Source organism: Osmerus mordax, chromosome 8, assembly GCF_038355195.1.
Source record: "Osmerus mordax isolate fOsmMor3 chromosome 8, fOsmMor3.pri, whole genome shotgun sequence".
Taxonomy (NCBI): Eukaryota; Metazoa; Chordata; class Actinopteri; order Osmeriformes; family Osmeridae; genus Osmerus; species Osmerus mordax.
In genome coordinates, this window is record NC_090057.1 from 10,901,566 (window position 1) to 10,917,030 (window position 15,465).

At 46.3% G+C, this 15,465-nt stretch overlaps 1 protein-coding gene across 2 annotated transcripts; it reads right to left on the minus strand.

Annotated features, from left to right (window-relative positions):
* Nucleotides 1-463: 463 nt before the first annotated feature.
* On the minus strand, nucleotides 464-14,891 carry ppp1r14c (protein phosphatase 1, regulatory (inhibitor) subunit 14C). 2 transcript variants are annotated; one of them, XM_067241571.1, is made up of 5 exons: nucleotides 14,622-14,891; nucleotides 3,343-3,426; nucleotides 2,926-2,958; nucleotides 1,526-1,592; nucleotides 464-943 (listed from the first exon to the last, which is right to left on the minus strand). In XM_067241571.1, exons 1-5 carry the CDS (start codon nucleotides 14,853-14,855, stop codon nucleotides 939-941), a joined length of 423 nt encoding a protein of 140 aa, XP_067097672.1. In that variant the 5' UTR covers nucleotides 14,856-14,891; the 3' UTR covers nucleotides 464-938. The 2 variants fall into 2 exon arrangements, with proteins under 2 accessions (XP_067097672.1, XP_067097671.1); XM_067241570.1 differs by lacking the exon at nucleotides 464-943 and having other exon boundaries at nucleotides 1,393-1,592.
* Nucleotides 14,892-15,465: the final 574 nt, after the last annotated feature.

Below are 15,465 nucleotides of genomic sequence, written 5' to 3' on the forward strand. Positions count from 1 at the left end.
AACTGGAGGCCAACGTGAAAGTGGAGTGATTGTATCAGAGCTTTCTGGTTTTGAGTGTAGTTGGTGCAAAGGAGGCTGCCTACAATAAATACCACTAAAACCCTCCCCTGTAAAAATGTGAGCTAGTTTCAGAGCGCACCCTATAGCCTGCGGAAACATCATATTTCAAAAGTGTATCATTTTAACTTATATAGTCCATCAACATAAAAAAGAACATCCTCACTCTAGAATCAGCGATGGACACTTCTACGACCTTCTATGAGCTGAAATGAAACGTGATCTCAGTGTGTGACCCTCTTCAGTGGTATAGAGGGTGTACAGAGGGCATATCGAGCCCCTCTCCTCCAGGTGCTTGATCCTGCCCCATGTAACCCTACCACAGATCTTCTAGTAGGCATTTAATTGTGTATTACATCAACTACACCACTCCCCCCCTCCCTCCCCCCCCCCCCCCCCCCAGAAAGCAATACAGCAATTTTGTAACAATGGTTTGTGCTTGACCTCGCCACAAACTCCCACAGTGACCTGACAGATGACTGATATGTTTTCTTTTGTTAGAACATCAATTATCAGCAGAGGTTAACCAATCGGTGATGGCAAAGGAGGAAGCAATGGGTGTCATGTGACATGAGAAGCTCAGGACCGCCAATCATACAGGTCTTGTAGTCTCACCCAGAGAACTGCAGTACCCATCATGCCTTGCTACAGTGGGGATGGTTCTTGAACAGCAGATAACAGCAGATCTGAAATGCACAGTCCTCTGTCTCTCGCCCTTTCTGTGGTTGCAGATATGAAGGACTATAAGCATCTCACTCACCACCTAGAATTTGGGCTTTGAGGAACATCTGTTTTTTTCAGATCTGCATTCATGGCTGGCAAGTTGGTTGGGGATAATCAGCTGTTTGGCTGCTAATATAATGCTATGGCATGTAATGTCCTCATACTGTAAAACACATAGGCAAACACTTTAAAAGTTGTAACATTAAATACCTCAGTAAAACTGAGAAACTATGAAGCATTGTGTGTAAATAGCTTACGGCTTTCAAAGCACACATTAATTCAACAATAAATAAATCATTATTTTAAAATACCTATGGTTATATAGTTTGCTGGGACAGTGTTGGTTTGTATGGCTGTTGGGTTCAGAGGTGGAGGAGCTATGAGGTTTGTAAAGAACCAATACGTGTTTTAAGTTAATATTGATTGAATGTTGAGTATTGTTGTATTTAACTGCTGTTAAAATGTTCAGTTTATGACTTTAAAAGGTTGTAGTTGTGTCATTGACATACGCATATTTAGTATATTATTTAAATCAGTTATTGGCATTTTGAGATGCTTTGTATGGATTGGTTGTGCAGTATGTTTGCATCACTGGCAAAGGGTAAAGATGAGTTATTTTTTTGGGGAAAAAAAATATTGTGAGCTTTTGTGTAGAACAGGGTTAACACATGGTAGGTCAGTAGAATGCTTGAACAGTTAGATTATGGTTGATTTATGGTTGATGTGGTTGCCATCCATTATAGACCTTTCTTTGTTGGTGCACTGAGTTTTCTCATCCCCCTTATTCTGCCCAGCAACTCACGGACAAAATCCTACAGAAAAAAAAGAAAGAAAGAGAAAGAAAGAATGTTATGAGACAGTAGGACAGAGACAGGATCTGTAAACAACACTGACATCCTCACTGTACTAGAGGTTAAAGAAACCCTGACCTAATTACAGTCTCCCATCTCTCCCTTCATCCATCCATCCCTCCATCCCTCCCTCTTTCTGTCCCTTTAATCTATCTCTAACCCCCCCTTCCTTGGTCTCTCTTTCTCTCTCTCTCTCTCTCTCTCTCTCTCTCTCTCTCTCTGGTCCCTAAGCGAGAGTTCTCTATGGGACTGTATTCACAGAACAACGGCTGTACTGTCCCCCAAACATTACACTCAACCACTGTTGGTGTGTGTGTGTGTGTGTGCATGTGTGCACGTGTGTGTTTGTGAGGACATGACGCACATCAACCGCTGTCAACTTGGCCAGCTACCCACTCTGCATACCAATGTCCTTGCGGCGGTTGTCACAGAATGACCTAACGCCATCGGGTTCTAGTACACGTGTGCACACCCTGTACACACACACACCCTGTACACACACACCGTGCCTAGACACACACACTCCAATGACAGATGGTCATTGGAGTGGATTGGCAGGATATGTTTCCAGTGTGCAAAGGTGGGATTTGTGTGTGCTCCATTTAATAACAAAAATGGTTGAACCCTAACCCACCCAAACACTGATAATCCCTACCGGCACACACTCACCATCGAAAGTTATACACACACTCGGAAACACATACAGCATGAGCATGTGTTTCTGACTAAAGTATAGACGACTGTGTTCAGTGTGTGGGTGGGTGTATTTGTCTGTGTGCTTGTGTTTGTGTGTTTGAGCGATGATGAGCCTTGTAGGTCAGTAGGTTGATGTAACAAACTCATGGTGGATTTGAGTGGGCTTCTCTTTTGTACTCAATAGCTGGAAAAGTGGTCTCCTGTGTGTGTGTGTGTGTGTGTGTGTGTGTGTGTGTGTGTGTGTGTGTGTGTGCATGTGTCTAGGATATCTGGTCCTTTTAGCCCATGTGTGTATTCAGGTCAGAATGTAGCGATGTGTGCAGACAGAATGACTGTCTGAATGCCTCAGGGTGGGAAGGGCTGAGTGAATGTGTCTGTGTTTGTGAATGTGCATGTGTGTACTGTATGTGTCTCTGTGTCTGTGAGTGTCTGTGTGTCTGCATGTATACGTGCCTATGTGTGTGATTTTGTTTGTGTTTGTTTGCCGGTGTGTGTGTCTGTGTGTCTGTGTCTGTTTGTGTGAGGGAGTTGAAGGATCCTAAAAAACACTTCTGGGATTTAACAAAGTCCAACACAGATAAAAACTAAATGTACTTACCTCTGTGGGTTTAAAGCAGTCTATTAAGGATTCCTGAGAAAGAGAGAGAGAGCATGTGAGTGAGAGAGAGAGAGAGAGAGAGAGAGAGAGAGAGAGAGAGAGAGAGAGAGAGAGAGAGAGAGAGAGAGAGAGAGAGAGAGAGAGAGAGAGAGAGAGAGAGAGAGAGAGAGAGAGAGAGAGAGAGAGAGAGGGAGAAATATTTTATGAAACTCTTTAGAGAACATGGTGGCGGGGCCCACTAGTCTATTAGGCAAAATAACATTGAATAGTAAGATTGACAGCAAGAAAAACAGGACAGACCTGAAAGAGACATTTCATCTGTTCAACCTGAGCCATTAATGATTCATGTGTCAAAATCAGAACGAAGCATCACGCAGTGTGGGCTCTCACACACACCCACACACACGCACACCTTACCTGCAGTTTGACAGCTCTCTCATCTTCACTGTTGACCTCCAGCAGGTCGTCAATGTCAATCTCTACCTCTGGCATCTCTTCTTCCTGCAGGAACACACAAACACGGAAAGTCAGTCAGTCAAATATACATTTATACCACATCCTGGTCAGTCTGTGGCTTATTTACCTGAGATAGAAAATCACATTCTGCGATGCGGGTAAATAACAAATATCAGAATTATTATTAAGTCTACGCACATAAACACACATACAGTCCTGGAACACACACACACACATTTCATGAACACACACGGCCCATGAACACAAATACACAGCCCGTGATACACAAACATACACTGTGCATGAATACATACACACTGCCCAAGACACAAAACACACGCACGCACATACACACACACACCCGAATCACTCCACCCTTCTCTAATTGCCAGCACATTTAGAATCTAAGCCACTCACAGCATAACAGGATAGGTTACTAAGCTACCAACAACACAGTGTACTGTACCACACAGCTTGGCTGTTCTTCTGTGGGCAGACATATGAAAGTGTAATCTGGTGCCGTCACTGCAGCGCTGGCTCGGGTCGACGGCCGACGGGGAACATAACGTTACGCCGTGCGCCACTTCAAAGATCCGTGTGCCTCGGAACTATTACACCACAAAGTTGGTGTGTGGGTGTGTTCGTATGTGATAGCCCCAGGCTGCTTTTGGTATTCAGACCTCATCAAAAAGGATTGGCTGTTTGAATTAGACAGTGCAATCCTGCGGAGCAAGATGTGTGCGTGGAGATGGGGGGGGGGGGGGGGGGGGGGGGTAAAATTCAGTGTGCGACTATGTTAAGGTAATTGACTACCACACACAATAGTTGTTTAACTGCTTATAATATCTGCATTATTGAGGAGAATCTTCTACAGTTCTACAGCTAATGGCTGTTTCTTCCAATAGTCTTGCTCTCCAAAACAGAGAGGGGGACAGTGTACCGCTTCAATCCGAAGTCCTGAGATGAAACCGAGAGGATGGGAGAGGTGGAGACACAAGGGAGGGGTATTTAGCAGTCAGTAGGAGATGTTAGAATGCACTCAAGAGGTAGCCAAATGAGGTGGAAAACTAACTTCACTTAAGGGAGTCAGGTGGCTGAGCGGTGAGGGAATCGGGCTAGTAATCCGAAGGTTGCCAGTTCAATTCCCGGTCATGCCAACTGATGTTGTGTCCTTGGGCAAGGCACTTCACCCTACTTGCTTCGGGGGAATGTCCCTGTACTTACTGTAAGTCGCTCTGGATAAGAGCGTCTACTAAATGTAAATGTAAGTTGCTCTTTTGATCCTACGGTCCTAGGCTAGCATAAGTAAAGGCCGTCACTCCATGATGTAAACCAGGTTGAGTTTATAAATATATATGAGCAAGAAAAACTGAATATGAATGTCCGCCTTTCGGTCTGTGTGACAGAGACCATAGTGACCCACTTCCTGAGGGAATGGCAGGAACAGATAAACAAGTGAGCGCTCCCTCTCTCTCTCTCTTTTCTGTATGCATCTGTTTAAATATAAATAAGGCTCTAATTCCAAATTTGGCGTGAGAATGACACTCTTTCATCGCGTTGATATATTCAAACGCAGCTGGTGTGAGGAGCCAACTAAAGGATTTGTCAACGTATATTAAAGTACACATGAACCTGTCGGTACCCTGTGTGTTTGTGTGTGTGTGTTTGTGTGTTTGTGTGCCTTTCCCTCTTGTCAGCATGTAGTTCATCTCTCTCTCTTAGTGATTGGCGATGATGACTGAGCTGTATTTGAAGCGTGGCCACAGATAAACACTGCTGGCTTGCTCTGCTCTCTCTCTTACACACACACACACACACACACACTTCTTTCCAAACCCTACAACTCTGCACTGTTCTGTTGCTACGTGAGTGAGTGGGTCTGTGTGTGTGCATGTGTGCATGCACGCCTGTCATTACTTGTGTGTGTGTATGTAATGACAGGGGCAGGCACAAAGCTGTTAAGCCTCTCAAACATGTAGCTGTAGATGGACCCTTAGTGTCAGAGATCTATAAATAGTCTTGGTCTTATCCAGAAACTCACCCAGAACCTCCCAAGGAAGGTGACTTTCCATTCAGCCCTCAGAGAAGAATGACAGAGAGAGATACCAGACGAGCCCAGGAGAGAAGAAGAGAGACAGAGAAGGAGAACAAGGAGGAGAAAAAGAAGGAGCTGGTTGGTCTACTTGCAGGGCTCACTCACAGAGACTGCTTAGCAGCCACAGCGGTCTGCAACCTCAGTGAGGTCAATCCAGCTGGCCCTGCCTCAGTGAATGACTCACCATCCTCCATACACATTCACATAAACAAAGAGTCAAATCTGTCACAACGAATCAGCCAATTGGCTACCTGTTGTATCATGGAACCAGAATGACTTGTTTACTTTATACCTAGAACACTTTTCCCCTTCACTTTCACACACTCAGTTAGTTTCGATGAAACTGCGCCGCTTTTATGAGACAACTCGTCTGGCGTCTCATACAGTTTTAGCAAAGATAACACCTGCAGATGGTTCTACTGTCTTCTACTGTCTTCCATGAACTCTTGTCCTGGTGGTACAGATGTGGAGTGACAGTGGCTGTTGGAGGTGCACCAGAGTTGTGACACACCACACAGGTAGTCCTTCTGCAGTAGTCATTTCCCCCCCCCCCCCTCTGTTCTTCTGCCTATCCATCTGTGTGTGTGTGTCTGCGCGTGTTTTGGTTTCTATCTGTGTACGTGTGTCTGTGTGTGTGTGTGTGTGTGTGTGTGTGTGAGGGTCTGTGTGTTGAAGAGGTCTGTCCTTAACCACTGATCAGTTCACAATAATGGAAGATTACAACTAATGATTACTTTATTACTTTTATACTGTTTGGAATGCTCTGAATATACTAAACAATGTTTGAACTATACCCTGCTATTAGCTCATGAGAACATGGAACGTCAGGGCCATTTCTAGGAGCCATATCTAAAGCCTAAACAAACGTTATTTAGCATGCGACACACAAAGCAGCTTACAAAGGCCATGTTGATTTTCATCCCCCTGACGTTTCTTGTGAGAGTAAAAAAAAACATATTGTAATACTATTTAACTGCCCTTCATTCCTGTATCCACTGAACTTAAGTGTATCAGACACCCACACGTTATAGATCTATAATAAATACGTTGATTTTGTCTTGAACTTGGCGATTCATTTCATTGACTTGGTACTTTCACAGCAATCAGATACTATCTCATATGTTTTGAGTGTGTGTTGGACATGTAAGAACTTGAGCTTCCACACTGGACACATTCAAACAGACGGGGCCTGTCATAGCCACAACACTGAGTTTACACCCACAGACCCTCCAAGTAGTACTCCAGAGAACACGGGACCCCCACACACGCAGCAATTATCTAGTGATTAAGATGATCAATTTACCCGCTCCTCCAAATGTTCTGTATGAACGTGATAAAGAGAGAGAGAGAGAAAGATGATGAAACAGGAGAGCCGGAGGAGAGAACAAGGAGACAGTGAACAAAGCACAGAGACTAAGACTGAGAGCCATGGAGAGAGAGCGAGAGAGAGACATGGAGAGAGAGAGAGAGACATGGAGATAGAGAGAGAGAGAGAGAGAGAGAGAGAGAGAGAGAGAGAGAGAGAGAGAGAGAGAGAGAGAGAGAGTGGCTCAGGGAAGGAGAGACGGATTGAAAGAAATGTAGAAAGAGGGAGAGAGGGGAGGGGAGATAAGTGGGTCGCAGTGATTAGTTTGGGTCTGTGGGGCTGAGAGGAGGAGGATGGAGGAGTGGGCGGTGCAGGAAACAGCCCAGCTCAGCCCGGCTCTGCAGCACTCCGTTACACAAGGTTAGAGAGAGGGGGGGGGCTGGGGGGGGCTGGGATAACACAGCATATTAACTTTATTCACATCCTCGCTTTGAGAGAGAAAGAGAGAAAGAGAGAAAGAAAGGGGCGGGAGGGAGGGATATAGTGAAAGAGAGGGTGAAGAAGATGAGAGAGTCATGCAGAGACAGTCAAACAGTGAGGTGAGAAGAAATGAGGAGGAGGATGAGCAGGAGGATAAGATCACGCTGGAAAAGAAAAAAAAGAGAGGAAGAAAACGACTCCAGACAAAGAGAATACGGTTGAAAAAAGTAAGAAGGAAAATACACCTGCTTCGGTTGTAAGTGCACGCTCCGGCTCTCCCCTCTGCAGTAAGATGGAAGGGAATCCCCCCTCTTCTTCTTATCTCTCCCTCCCTTCCTCACTCTCATCCCTCTCCAATCCCTTCCCCCCCTCACTCAACAGTCTTCGGGTATCCAGCCTCCTGGCTATGCGCTTCTTTCAGCAAACAGAACCACTGTTAGCAGTGGTTAGCAGTGGTTCTGGGACTCTCTGTTAGCAGAACCACTGCTAACAGTGGTTCTGCTAACTGCTAACTGCTAACAGTGGTTCTGGGACTGAACAGGAGGAGGGCTATTTAAGGGCTCACTAGGAGAGAGAGGGGTAGAATCATATTCTGACAGACAGCTAGTCACATGGTCATGATGCATCGGCTCCAGCTAGACCTGAGAGACACGGCTCCAACAGATCCAAGTCGGGAACATCAAGTCAAGATTGACTTGTTCACAAATGACTGTTCTGTGCTCTCTCACTGTGCTGTACACACACACACACATAATAAACCTACACACACACAGGCGTGTGAACTTTCACACACCACTGAGGATTTCTCCAGTGAGAGAGGTGAGAATAATCCTGTGCTTGTAAACAAACTCCAAGTGGCTGGGAGGGCAGTACAATGAGAGCACTGATAGGCACACAGTCGGGCACAGTGAGGGGATAGTCATAGTAAGATTAAGTAAAAACACAGTCACTGTCTATCTCTCTGTCTCCCCTCTTTCTTCTTTCCGAAAAAAAGAGCAGCTGTATCTATTCTCAGTCTTTCTCCCCCCCCCCCTCCTTTTCTCCGATGCTCTCTCTTTTTCTCTCTTTCCCTGGAGATCTCTGTGGATCCTTCTCTCTGTGGAAGTCTATTGGTCCAGCGCCTCATGTTTTCTCTTTCTCCTCTCCTACCGTCCTAGAGCTTTCCTCTCCTCTAGGCGGTATTTGGGGGATATGCATTTCCTTAATACCCTACATCCCCCTCACTGTATCTCCCTCCACTGCCCCACCCCTCCCACCCTCTCACATCAAAACAGATCATGCATCAGTTTGACTCATTCTAAACAGATTTCCCATCAGCCCCCGCTGGCAGACAGAACTGAAACCACGCGTCTTTCGAGGGAAACGTGTGTGATCGGTTGGAGGGAGGGATGCATGAAAGGGCAGTGAAGGTGGAGGAGTGGAAGAGGACAGTAGGGTGCAAGGGGGGTGTAGAAAGAGAGACTTGTGTACCAGTAAAGTACACACTGGTTGACCTTTTGTTTTGAGACATATTTGACACTCAGCCACAGTGTGTGTGTGTGTGTTTGTGTGTGTGTGTGTGTGTGTTGACACATTTCATATAACACCAAAGAACAGATGGATCATCTCCAAAACAAAATGGAGGTGTTGACAAGCAAGGTTTAAATATACAGAGATAGCTACCAGCTGAACAAACACACACCTCACACTCAGACACACTTTTAAAGATCCTGACCTGTTGTGTTAGGGGCTACAGTAAGGGATGTGGCCATTATATTAAGTAGATATCCTGCATGTGAAATCCCATGTTTCAAACTATGACCCTCCCCCTTTGCTCTTAAAACAAATCAGGGTCACTAATTAAAACAGTCATCCAATCGATCGTGTCCTCCCTCCAGGCCTAAGTGGCAATCAATCACTGACACCTGCATTGACTGATAGCAGTAACGGGGTCCTAATTCCGGTGTGTTCCTATTACAAGTAAGTTCATCATTTTTATGATATTCAAATTTCAACCAACTAACATTTCACAGTTAATTGTTTTAAACCTCCTAACATTTAAATAATCATTGTCTGGGAGGGCAAGTCACATCAATCGTCCAGACCTGTCCAATCGATGCACGAGTCTCATCCCGTCCATATTCTCACAACGACACACACAACAGGAGCACAGATCACGTTGCCAGCTTGTTTTTCAGCTTCTGTATGTCAGCTCAGGTGGCTGAGCGGTTAGGGAATCGACCTATTAATCAGAAGGCTACCAGTTCGATTCCAGGCTGAGCCAAATGACATTGTGTCCTTGGGCAAGGCACTTCACCCTACTTGCATTGGGGGGCATGTCCCTGTACTTACTGTAAGTCGCTCTGGATAAGAGCGTCTGCTAAATGACTCAATGTTTTATTCAGCAGCAAGTCTGGTCATTGACCAGTCGATGTATTGGTTGGTGAGAGGTGCAGAGTCTAGTATGTTCCTGTAGTGGAGCTGTTTAGTGTAGCTGTTTGGTCAGGCTATAGTGGTTCCCACCAACCTAATCAATCCCAATAAAGACAGCATGTTAGATCTATGTGAGCGTGTGGGTTTTATGTGTGGACTAACAGATACAGATGCCTGTATGTGTGTGTGCTTAGGCAAGAGCATGTCTGTTCGATTGAGCTGTGATGAACTGCAGCATTCTCCTCGACAATATCATGGTCTATGAGGATCACATGACACTATAGATTGGTTATAGGGAGGAGATGGCAAGGAGACCTGGGAAACTCAAGGTCATAGGAGGGAGACGGAAAGAGAGAAAGAGTGAGAGAACACTAGGGAGAGAGAGAGAGAGAGAGAGAGAGAGAGAGAGAGAGAGAGAGAGAGAGAGAGAGAGAGAGAGAGAGAGAGAGGGAGAGAGAGAGAGATACAGCTGTACCAGAAAGAAGTCGGTGTTGACGCCAGGGGGCGAGGGAGTCGGCCCAGAATACAGAATCCCCCGTCAATCACACTTACACACACACTGACGGACACACACACACATGCACACATTAAATCTGCCCCGAGACAGACCCTCTGTCAGTGTATACTACCACCCACGCTGGTGTTCTGTCTTTGCATTGATCCGGAGAGAGAGGGTGGGCCCCAGGGGGGGGGGGGGGGGGGTCATAGAGCAGACAGGGGGAGGGGGAGTGTGCCTGTGCTACTGTCTCCTTATCCTTCACTTGGCCCAAACAAACTGCAGACTGACCCAATCTTCTGTGTGTGTGTGTGTGTGTGTGTGTGTGTGTGTGTGTGTGTGTGCGTGTGTGTGTGTGTGAGAGAGAGAGAGAGTCTGTGTGTGGGTATGAAGAGATCCTACGATCTAACACTCTTACCTGATAAATCCACTATCAATACCCTCAGGAAAGAGCACCGTTAGGTTGTGGTATTTCATGCTTGTTCTAAAAGGGATCCATTGACTCGTATTGACTCGTATCCTGAATAAAGTAGGACAATCCAGAACATCTTCCCTCCTTACCCTGCAGAGAGCACAGACATACAGTATGTACGCTCGCACTGAAACTGCAGACTCGGCTCATCTACGAATAAATGAACACCCTCCCATATTCACACTGCCGACTCTGCAGCTCTACAGGACATAGAGAGAAAAGCCACAAGCAGCACTTGTGTTGTTCCTAACGACCTCCATTGATTGTGAAGGAGAAAAGTCCAAGCCAGGAGGAATCCATCACTGGGAGCTTTTAATCACTGGCTGAACTTGACCTCAGCACTAAACCAGACAGTTCTAAGATGGACCAGACCAGATTACCAGACTAAACCATATAGATATAGATAGACTGAAGGAGGTGACTGAGAAGGAGAATGGTGGAGATTTATCTTTCTCTCTCCACCTTTAGCATGTCCTATACTTCCCTTCTCGTAGCCAGGCATTGCCAGACCAATTCACGAATGCGGAGTGGTCTGGAACTTCTCAATTCGTTTGAGATTTCCCAGGGGTCATTATCAATGGTTGCAGATCAAATTCCAACCCGCCCCATATCAGAGAAACAGTTGTGATTGGCCAGGCCTGATTCTGGTCTGAGGGAAATCAGTTTGAATGGGAGGGTAGCCAGACGCATCTGCCAGAGCAGATAAACCATGAGGTGGCAGATAGTTCTGCTTCCCAGGCTACTTCTGCTTCCCTCCCTCCCTCTGAACGCTGTTCTAGGAGCAGACCCCAATGCGCAGGCCCGGGCTCTCTTTGGATTCATGAGAAACATTAATCACTGCCAAAATTCCCCTTACGTAACACTATGAGAGAGATGGGGTGGAGGAGGGGGAGAGGGAGAGACCTACAAAGGACAAGGTAACAAGGGGGAAAGAAGGAGGATGGGGAACATGAGCAAAGGAAGAGAGAGAAGGTGAAATAGAGGGAAATGATAAAGAGAGAGAGAGTGGACAGAGGTCCATAGAGGATCATGCTTCAGTGCTGTAAATGGCATTCTGAGATGCTCTTGCTTTTCCTGCACATGGTGTGTATAGAGAAACTGTGGAGGATGTGTTCCCAGTTTTCCATAGGGAGACATACTGTACATTAGCTGGCAACTGAGCATTGTATAACACACACACACACGCCAACACATACATAAACACGGGGGGGTAACATTCTGGTTGAATTACAGGAAGTAAAAATCAATTTCTCTGAAGAGAGTAACCCCACTGCCACTCTATCAGTTTCAATGCTAGACACACAAACACACACAGACACACACACACACACACACACACTGGTGTCCGGTTTTCATATGAAAGCGATACATCCCCTGACCTTAAAGCCTGTCCAGCAATACCAATTCAGCAGTTGGAGAACACACACACACACACACACATGCTCACAATCCCACACAAAAACGAATCCCCTGACAGCACACCTGTCTCTCCCCCCCCCCCCCGTCCCCGTCCCCCGTCTGAACATGTATGAAGCGGGTGTGACGTCCTGTCTCCCTGGTCATGTGACCAAACAGCACCGCCGTAAAGTCCACCTGGCCACACAGTCGTTAGTCATCAGCCCTCACTCAGAAGAGACAGCTGAGGGGTTTACTGGCTGTTGATGAGCGTCAACCAGACCCACACGCTGGTAATACATTCCCTCACACGCTCTCATTAAGCAGCAGCATGCTTCAGGTGACCCTTGTCACAGGCTGTGTTAGTCTGTTACATCTACCAGAACAACATTTGACATCTGATTCATGGGAACCCATCAGATGCTGATATTCTTTTTATCATCTTTGTGTCGAAGTGAGGCTGGGTGGCGGGTTGTCTCTTGACAGACTCTGCCTTGACAGGCTTGAAAATGAATTTCTCCCTCCATCTGTCTCTCCCTCTGTCTCCCCCTTTCTTTTCTCTCTCTCTCTCTCTCTCTCTCTCTCTCTCTCTCTCTCTCTCTCTCTCTCTCTCTCTCTCTCTCTCTCTCTCTCTCTCTGTCTGACTCTTCCTCTCTCTCCCTCTGTCTCCCTTTCTCTTCCTCTCTCTCTTCCTCTCTCTCCCTGTCTCTCCCTCTGTCTCCCTTTCTCTTCCTCTCTCTCCCTCTGTCTCTTCCTCTTTCCCCTTTTCTCTCCCTCCCCTCTCTCTCTCTCTCTCTCTCTCTCTCTCTCTCTCTCTCTCTCTCTCTCTCTCTCTCTCTTCCTCTCTCTCCCTCTCTCTCTCCCTCCTTTTCTCTTCCTCTCTCTCCCTCTGTCTCTTCCTCTTTCCCCTTTTCTCTCTCTCTCTCTCTCTCTCTTCCTCTCTCTCTCCCTCTCTCTCCCTCTCTGTCTCCCTTTCTCTTCCTCTCTCTCCCCCTGTCTCTTCCTCTCTATCATCAAGATGTCACCGAGCAGGAAATGTCAAACACAGTAGCCTACAATATAGCTCTAGGTTGGAAATTAAACAGCTGCAAGGCATGCTTGAGGCTGGATCACATAATTATACCGTTCAGAAGGGGGAATATTAGTATTAAAAAAGAAAGAAAGTGTCCTGATTGAGTGAGTGCCAAACTATTGTCAGTGTGTGTGTGTGTGTGTGTGTGTCAGGGGGGGCACACACTATGCATGAACATACACAGCACATACTGTATACGAACACACACACATACAATATACGCCCCACTCCATGCATCCAAACACACATACAGTATACCCCCCATTTCGTGCAGAGCACTCACTGCACATAAATAAAAATATATATTTAAACTCAGATGCACAAGCTACACACACACACAGACACGCACAGACACACATAATGTGCATATGGGTGGTTATGTCTGAGATCTGTGTCTGTGGAAATCGCTCACTGGATGAAAGGAGGTCAGAGGGATTGGAGGAGTGGGGTTGACTGGCATCAGCACATCTTTCTTTAACCCTCTGGCCTTCTTTCCTCCCCAGTCCTCAGCTCTCTTCCATCCCCTCCCCCTTTTTTTCCTTCCAGCATACTGTGCTACATGGAGAACCCGCTAGCGTGCAAACACATACAGTCCATTGCCGTCGGGAACAACCCCCACTTGAACTGTTACAGAATTAGACGGGCGCGCGCGAGAACGTATCGACACACGGTCCATACAGTGTGCACGGAAAATCGTCACCCTATCAAGGGTTAAAAAGGTCAGAAAGGTCCCCTTCGGCGATAGCCATTGGTGTGAATATTAGGCTACCATATATGTGTCATTACGAATACAAAAATTGTATAGGCCTAGTCTCAGTGGTACTGACATGATAAAAAAATGGCATTGCGTAAAACACTGACCAACCCAAAAATAATAGCTCAGTAGAGGAAGGTGACACCCCGCCCCCCTTCTTATTAGCGCGTATTTTGTCACAGTAGGACTTCAATACGCAATTGATGTGCAAAAAGCGCAGCTGTCCGTGAGCCTTTCTATCATTCATTTGACCCTGTGGTCCATCAGGCTGGCTCTTGCTCTCCCCGCAAGCTAGAAACACTGCCCTATGGGTTTCAGAGGAGAGGAGAATAGACCAGCGGATTGGACGGTTCCGGGGATATGCATCCAGACAGTCAGTGCTTTTTACGCATCCCCGACCGCGTCCTTCTCCGTTCACTAGGCACACGCTTCGAAAAGACAGTATGTGACAAGAGCAAGTATTTAGGGAAGAATATTTGAAGGAGACATCGACCTTAATTAACGCGCATAAAGGAGACATTCACTGAAGATGCCACAGTACAATTCAGGCAGTGTCAATTGTAGTTATTTAAATGCATTATCAACAAAGGCATTCAAAGGCCTACAGCGCATCCGACCCAGACATAGGCTACTGACTGGCATTTAGCACATTGCTTGAATGAATAGAGCAAATACTGTCGAATAAACCATTTAGCCGTATGATGTACTCTATGTTGAACAGCCTTTAGTCTAGTGCAAGGGAATAACTCAATGCTCACCTCGCAATCGTATAACTCGCTCAGCTGTTCAATGATCCATTCCTCCAAGATAAGTCTTTTACGCAGCTCCTTCCTATCGTACTTTACTGTCACTTTTCCCTGCTTTCTTTGGACCGGGTCATCCCGGGGCATGGGGCTGGATCCGGCGCAACCCACGCCGGGCGCAGGCTGGAAGAATACCCGGCCAGCGGCCGTGGGCAGCGGGGCGCTCGTCTCGGTGCTGGCGGCTGACATTGCGTGGGGTAGACAATGTGTGGGTGAATGAGTGGCACTACGAGTGAAACAGGCTGCGAATGAACGGTGCTTTTAAACACCTGCTATTTAAAGCTCGTCGCGCATCCCTGGCGCGAGGGACAGCAGAGAGGGCGGAGCGTGCCAAATTCCCTCAATGGCTTTTTTTTTAACCCTGTCAGTGCCACATTACAGTGTGTTGGGAAAGTAGAGTCCTTTTCGACAATGTTGGGGGCTCCAGAGCCTTGGCCTGGGTCATATATAATTTAAAAGGGGCAAAACAGGGTGGGGAACGACAAGGGGAGGAGGGAAGCTTGGTGTATTGACAGTGATCCCTCTATACTTCATACTACACTACACTGACCGGGCTTCTCTGCAATGTCATCTGATAGAGGAGCTACGATAAAAATAACAGGGTTAACACTTGAAATCCAACCAACACGTTCATAACTCATTAAGACAAGTTAGTGCTGAGTTGGAAACAAAGTAAAAATTGTTTCAACTTAAACTAACATGGTTAAATGATTAAAATGGTCTGAATGGTTTAATGGGGCTATAAAAAACCTATGGGAGCCTTTAAAGTTAACTTAGTTTATAAGTTAGTAGTTGTCAT

Coding starts and splice junctions, on each gene's coding strand:
- ppp1r14c (XM_067241570.1), bottom strand. CDS start 14,855: ATGTCAGCCGCCAGCACCGAGACGAGCGCCCCGCTGCCCACGGCCGCT. Junction 3,427..14,621: donor GCGAGTTATACGATTGCGAG/GTGAGCATTGAG, acceptor GTGTTCCTGCAG/GAAGAAGAGATGCCAGAGGT. Junction 1,593..2,925: donor ACTGCTTTAAACCCACAGAG/GTAAGTACATTT, acceptor TTTTTTCTGTAG/GATTTTGTCCGTGAGTTGCT.